Source organism: Eleutherodactylus coqui, chromosome 3 (genome assembly GCF_035609145.1).
Source record: "Eleutherodactylus coqui strain aEleCoq1 chromosome 3, aEleCoq1.hap1, whole genome shotgun sequence".
NCBI classification, from domain to species: Eukaryota; Metazoa; Chordata; class Amphibia; order Anura; family Eleutherodactylidae; genus Eleutherodactylus; species Eleutherodactylus coqui.
The window spans coordinates 238,323,942-238,330,448 of record NC_089839.1 but is presented as its reverse complement, the minus strand read 5'-3'; the positions used below and the strand labels follow the sequence as shown (position 1 = coordinate 238,330,448).

The following is a 6,507-nucleotide window of genomic DNA, read 5'->3' as shown; positions in this document are numbered from 1 at the left end:
TTTAAAGACCTTTAACATTTTTTTTTCTATCGACAGTGCTGTTTTTTGTGCTGAGTGAGTTGCACTTTTTATTGGTGCTATTTGATAATCTACATTACTTTTTGATCACTCTCTATTCCACTTTTTGTAAGGAGAGATGTGCAAAATTAACTATTTTTGCCACAATAACTATTTTCATGGTGTGCACCATGTGGAGTAAATGTACTAACTTTCCTACGTGGATTATTATTAATGTGGTGATAACGAATTTGTGGTGTTTTTGTGTGTCTGTCCTTTTTACATACAAAGAGGGGGGAAAGGTCTTGACATTTTTTTTTCTAATTTCTTTACACTTTTTTTTAGCTTTTTATTTTTGTCCTACTACGGGACTTGAATACAATTACCTTTGATCACTCTTACCATAAATAACATAGCGTGTAAGGCTAAAAAGAAGACATGTGTCCATCTAGTTCAGCCTATTTCCCCCCAATGTGATCCATAAGAAGGCAAAAAAAGCTCCATAATATAGAAGACAGTTTTCCTCATTTGAGAGTGTATTATATTGCCTATGAAGCTCAGCCAGACCTACCTTAGATGGCAGACCTGGAGGCCATCTCTAAGTCTCTGGGTGCATTGAAACCCATTGGGACACCATTATCATATCATAGGGTTCCGACAGGTAACAGAGGGAGCCCTCTCCCTCTGTTAGCCTTTTGCGTGCTGTGGTCTTATTGATTTAAACAGGATTAAACAGCGGGGATTGGAAGCTTCTTCCAACCCTACTGTTTGAGCATCTGCCTATCCCTAGCACATGAGAACCATGCCAGGCTTCTGATACAGCACCATGAAAATGCACGTGTCAGAATAAGGCCCCCGAATGACTACTGTAAAAAGTGCAGGGCAGTCATTAAGGGGTTAATGTAGAAAAGTGCTTAAATGATTGTTTTTTTGTATCAAAAATTGTTCTTTGTTTTCCCCAAACTCTGTAAACTCACCTTGACATTTGGGTAAAGGTGGATTCCAACCTTTTTCAGTACAAGAACTTTCCAAAGATCCAACTCTACTAAAGCCTTCTCTGCATGAAAATGAAACTGCAGTATTTATTGCATAAGATGGCCTATGAGGATTTAGTATAAGATCTGAAGTATCTGGAATGGTGCACTCAATATCTGAAGGAAAAAAGTATACAAAAAAGTAGTTTATAATACACCAAGCTGTCTGGATGGAAACATGAGCAACAAGCTAAGGGAAAAGATAAGCAGGGATTTCAACTTCATCCCTGAAATTCTTCATGATCATAGTGAGATATCAGAATGATCGGCTAACAGCCTGGATGCCACCAGTGACTTGCACACCCAGCTCTGCTGTATAATATCAGATTAGTTAAAAGTGGTGCCCAGCCACCTAATAGGTCTTAAATACTGTTGCCTCTGGCTGAGGTGTTACCGTGGGAATCAAGCACTTATCAGGAAGGACTTATGGTGAGTTCACACATCACAGATTTGCTGCAGAATTTTGGTTCCTTCATCAGACAAGATAAAGGGACCTTTGTGCTCTGAAAGCATGCAAATATAATTTTTCTGCTTAGCCAGTAAGTGTATCACTTACATCAACGTTTTTTATATAATAGTGCTATTGTCATTTAATTTATTTTCTATGAATAATAGGCAATTTTAAGACTTTTGCTAAAATATTCTATTGACTCAGGCTGCTTACAGTAGAAAAATCACTCTTGAACTGTTGCTTCTTTCCTATTCAGCTAAAGACTGTTGCTAGGGAAAAGCCATATACAGCCAGTGAGTACAGAAGGCTTCTACACTGTGATTCTGTAGACTGCTCCACTATGGACACAGTTCTTGAAGATAAGAGTGTTTTATCAGTCATGGCTTTTAACTTTATCACTTTGGATCACTCTACATTGTTATCGCTGGATCAATTTCCCTCTTAATGCCCCATTTGGCAGGGCAAGCTGTTTGGCAAGCAATGCCCGACAGCACATTCCAGTGATGCTCACTCCTGTACTGCTACACAGGAGCAAGTATCGCTGAAAATGCAGCATGGAGGCGGGGCAGGATGGGGAGCGCTCTCCCTGTGCCCGCCTCCATTCACTTTCAACAGAGTCGTTCAGATGTGAACAACTGCTGTTTACACTGAACGCTTTGTTCAGTTTTCTGCATGCAGAAACTGAACAACTCTCATTCAGTTGTTCAGTCACTGCATGCATTTATGAGATGACTATCATTCAAATTTCTGCAGGAGGCAGGAATTTGAACAATTCTGAACAACAATCGCCCCATGTAGATGGACCTTAAGACTCACAAGAAGCCTTGAGAGGGTAATTGATCCAAGCAGAGTAAAAAGATGATGAACTGAATTAAGTACAAAGATAATAGCCATATCTCATAAAACACTTATCTCCAGATTTGTGCATATATTTGAGATGTCTGCAGGATCATAGTGAAGAAGTCACTTGCTGGTTAAACATGGATTTTGACCCCTTTTATATGGAATGAGCTGTCAGGCACAGATGCCCAACTGGTTGTCCTAGCGATAATCATTCCTGTGCTTTTACACAGGAAAGATTATGGCTGTTGAAAAGAGGTGGAGAGAACTGAGAAGTCGTCTATAGATAAGTGATTGCTTGTTTACACAGGCCGATCAATTGTTTAGTTTAATGTGTGCATAAACTGAGTGGCAAACAAATTCTCGTTTGTCATTCAGTCGGGGCGTGTGGTTAGACTGAACGATGTATTGGCCCATGTAAAAGGACCCTTTTCCTAGCCACAGTCTTCTGCTAAACAGGAAAGAGACAGAAGTTGAAGAGCTTGAACCTGTTAAGTATTCTGTTATTCTAAAAAAAATTCTTAAAGCGTACCTGATTTTTCAATAGGTTTTCTAAAATACATGAGGTTCTCATTACCCACTCATTTGCTGCTGTTTTGCACCTTGTTTCGTATTTTCAGGTGATCTTCCCAATTTTTTTGCTCTGGTGTTTGTAATCCACTTACAGAGAGGAGGCATGTAGCAAGCCTAGCACTCTGCCTGTAGTTCACTGTCCTGACGTCCTTACCCTCACTTCCCATGCTGCACTGCACTGTCTGTAGTCCAATCAGCAAGGAGGCAGTATTTAAATGCCCACCCCTCTGCTTTTCTAGGACAATTCAGGCATTCAGAGGCATAAATGGTTAGTAAACCAAAACATTTGTTAGCCAATAGAACAAAATGTTGTTTTTCTCAGTGAGAGAAACAAAAGTGATCTTGTAGATATGTGAATAGGACTAAAAACTGGCAGTGGAGAAGACACAAGACTCTAGATTATAGCAAGTAGGAAGTGACCAAAGGTGTGGAAAGCTTCTCTTTTTATTTAATAAAGTATGTGAACAGTTTATGAAAACGTGTTTCGGGGATAACCCCTTCATTAGTTTGGCTGGTGTTTAAAATATACAAGCAATTGGTGGGTCCTAAAAAGGGTTAATAATGAGATCCAGTTTAGTGAGCGTCAGCCAGGGCAGGAGCAGGAGAAGGTGGTGCATCATCTGGTCAGGCAGTACCTCCACTATTGAAGTTACCCCTCCACTCTCTTCACCACGTATGTAGTATCATTGTTCACAACAAACACGACTATACAGGTTTTGCTCTACCCCTTTCTTTCCTCCTCGTCCACTTGTAGATATGTAACCTTTTAATAACTAACAAAAAGATTTTTACAGCAAGCTTTTGAACCTACTTATGGTTCTTCCTCAGGCACTCTTAAGGGCCATTTACTTGGGACGATTATTCAAATGAACAAAAATGTGCGATAATCGTTACATCTGAATGTAAAACATCATTTTTTTTATTTGTTTGTCACTCACTTTCAACTAGCATAAAAAGCATCACTGGTTCACTGAGTTTTCGCTGTCCTTAAATGCTCCCTGCTCAGTGCTTCACATAGAATGTGAAGTGCTGAGCGAGAAGCCAGTGACAGTCAGTGGTGATCTACCTGTCTAAACGTTCTGCATGAGTTCTAACAACTAGCGATGATGTCAGCACTTGTACAGTCGTTCAAACAGTCATCCCATGTAAATGTGCAATTACTAAGAATAACATTTTAATGTGTGCACATACAGACACACATACAGATGATGAAACAGAAGGAGAGGCAAAGACTATGGAGATCATTATCACAGTATCTTCAGATCTATCAGCCTGCAGCCTGTAAGTTCATGAGAGCTGCCTGTGAGGATAGCCCCTCCCCCTGTTGCCATGAAAATGTCCCCGTATACCTGTAAAGTAACTCTGCACCTAACGACAGAGAGGATTGGAGAGAAGTTGGAAGGGAGACCCCAAATGGCAGACATTTCAAACTGGATTTGCAGTGGTAAAGCAACAACATTTTTACAGATATATTAGGTCTAATACAAGTTACTAGATGTCCTAAAAGTTAGTGTCCCTTTAAAATCACCTGTGTGTTTAAACATAAAAATAAATAAAAGGTAAATAAAAAATAAATTTAAAAAAATTATATATATATATATATATATATGCATCAAGTCTCAGGGCTTAGTCACACAGGTGTTTATTTGCACGATTTTTTGTGAGCAAAACTAATACCCACAAATAATCGCGTGACCGAAGCCAGCGTCATGGCTGAAAAAAATGCTGCTAGCAGCGTTTATCAGCCTAAAGGGTTTGGTCACACGGGCGCTACCCGCTATCCTTCTGCCACAGCTGTGTCACAGCTGTGGCAGTGGAGAACGATGTTCGCCCATTGAATACAATGGAGCCGGCAATACAGCCGGCTCCATTGAAAGCAATGGGCTGCCGGCAAGCGCTGTATTAATTTTCGGGGAAGGGCTTCAAATATAAGCCCTTCCCTGAAAAGCATCAAAAAAAGGTGTAAAAAATAAAAAAATATATATATACTCACCTTTTTGCAGCTGTTGGAGATCAGCTGTGTCCAGCCGGCTCTTCTCCTGAACTGCTTTCTGTAGTACTCAGCAGGCAGGGATGTAAAATCCCCGCCTGCTGAATGGGCTGCCTCTGATTGGTCACAGACCTCAGCCCTGGGCTGTGACCAATCAGAGGCAGTCCATTCAGCAGGCAGGGATTTTACATCCCTGCCTGCTGAGTACTACAGAAAGCAGTTCAGGAGAAGAGCCGGCTGGATGCGGCTGATCCCCAGCAGCTGCAAAAAGGTGAATATTAGAGATGAGCGAACGTGCTCCTTTAGGACAATTACTCGATCGACCATCGTTTTTTTCGTGTAACTGCCTAATTGGGCGCCAGGGGAGAGCGGGGGGTTGCTGGGTGGACTGGGGGGGGGGGGGGAAGAGAGAAAGAGAGAGAGCTCCCTCCTGTTCCACCCCGCCGCCCCCCGAATCTTTTCGCCCGAGTAGGCACTTACTCGAAAAAAGCGATGCTCGATCAAGTAATTGTCCTAAATGAGCATGTTCGCTCATCTCTAGTGAATATATATTTTTTTTTACTTTTTACACTTTTTTGGATGCTTTTAAGGGCTTATATTTGAAGCCCTTCCCCGAAAATTAATACAGCGCTTGCCGGCAACCTATTGCTTTCAATGGAGCCGGCTGTATTGCAGGCTCCATTAACTTTAATGGGAGAACGATCTTTAGTATATGTTCTCAATGGGGTCGGCGCTGCTGCAGGCCCCATGGAGCGCATATACAAGAACAATGATTTGCGCAGAACAAAGTTACATGTGTTCTGCGAATCATTGTAACATATAATTTTCGGTCCATCTGCATAAAAAATGGACATGTGACCGCGCCCATTGCAAAGCATTGGGTATATATAGGTGCGGATCACAAGCACACCTGCAAATCGGGCTTACAAACGCCTGTGTGACTACGCCCTCAGACTGCATTGATACTTTTTGAAGTGCCATTGGTTGATTTTGTCTACTTAAATAGAGGCAATCACAGAGCTGCGGCCTGAGACATCGACATAATCAGAAATGAATCAGGAAATGGATTTTTACACAATTTACTGAATCTTTAAAGATTGTACTAACAATACTCCATGGGAATTGTAAGCAATCTAGAGTCAGAGAGCTTAGCCCTCTTCCCCTAAAGTGCAAAACCAGAACGGAAGAAAATAAATAACATCGTGATTATACTTTTATCATCACATTTGCATTTTCTTTTTGGACTTACCTTGACAAGTAGGTGGTGGATAAAAGCCAAAATAGTAACACTGCACAATATCTGCTGTTGGCTTTTTCCCCTGAGGACATATATATTGTACAATATCCCCATTGTTGTATTTCCTATTCCATAAATTGCAGAAAATGGCTAATGGAAAAATAAAGACACAAATTGCTATTTTTTCATATACTGAGTGGCACTGGTTGTAACACAGAAGCAATAACAAAAAAGAGAGAATTCTATGTATAAGGCCTCGTAGATTAGAAGCACAAAAAGATCACTTTAATGCTGCCCTAAAGATCGCGTGAACGGGTATATTCAAGCTCCGAGAATTAGCCCGTTCGCACAATCCAAGGTGCGTGTTACGTGTTTTCCAGCTCCC

At 41.0% G+C, this 6,507-nt stretch overlaps 1 protein-coding gene across 3 annotated transcripts in view; it reads right to left on the bottom strand.

Moving 5' to 3' along the window:
• The window catches only part of LOC136621574 (complement factor H-like), a 1,208,893-nt gene that overhangs the window by 257,626 nt on the left and 944,760 nt on the right, over positions 1-6,507 (bottom strand). The window contains exons 8-9 of one of the 3 annotated variants that reach the window (XM_066597135.1): positions 6,135-6,272; positions 975-1,148 (exon numbers count right to left, since the gene is read on the bottom strand). The exons of 1 other annotated variant lie outside the window; for it this stretch is intronic. In XM_066597135.1, coding sequence (XP_066453232.1) covers positions 975-1,148; positions 6,135-6,272 — 312 coding nt within the window. The remainder of the gene's footprint in view (positions 1-974; positions 1,149-6,134; positions 6,273-6,507) is intronic. One more of the 3 variants, XM_066597136.1, reaches the window with a different exon arrangement.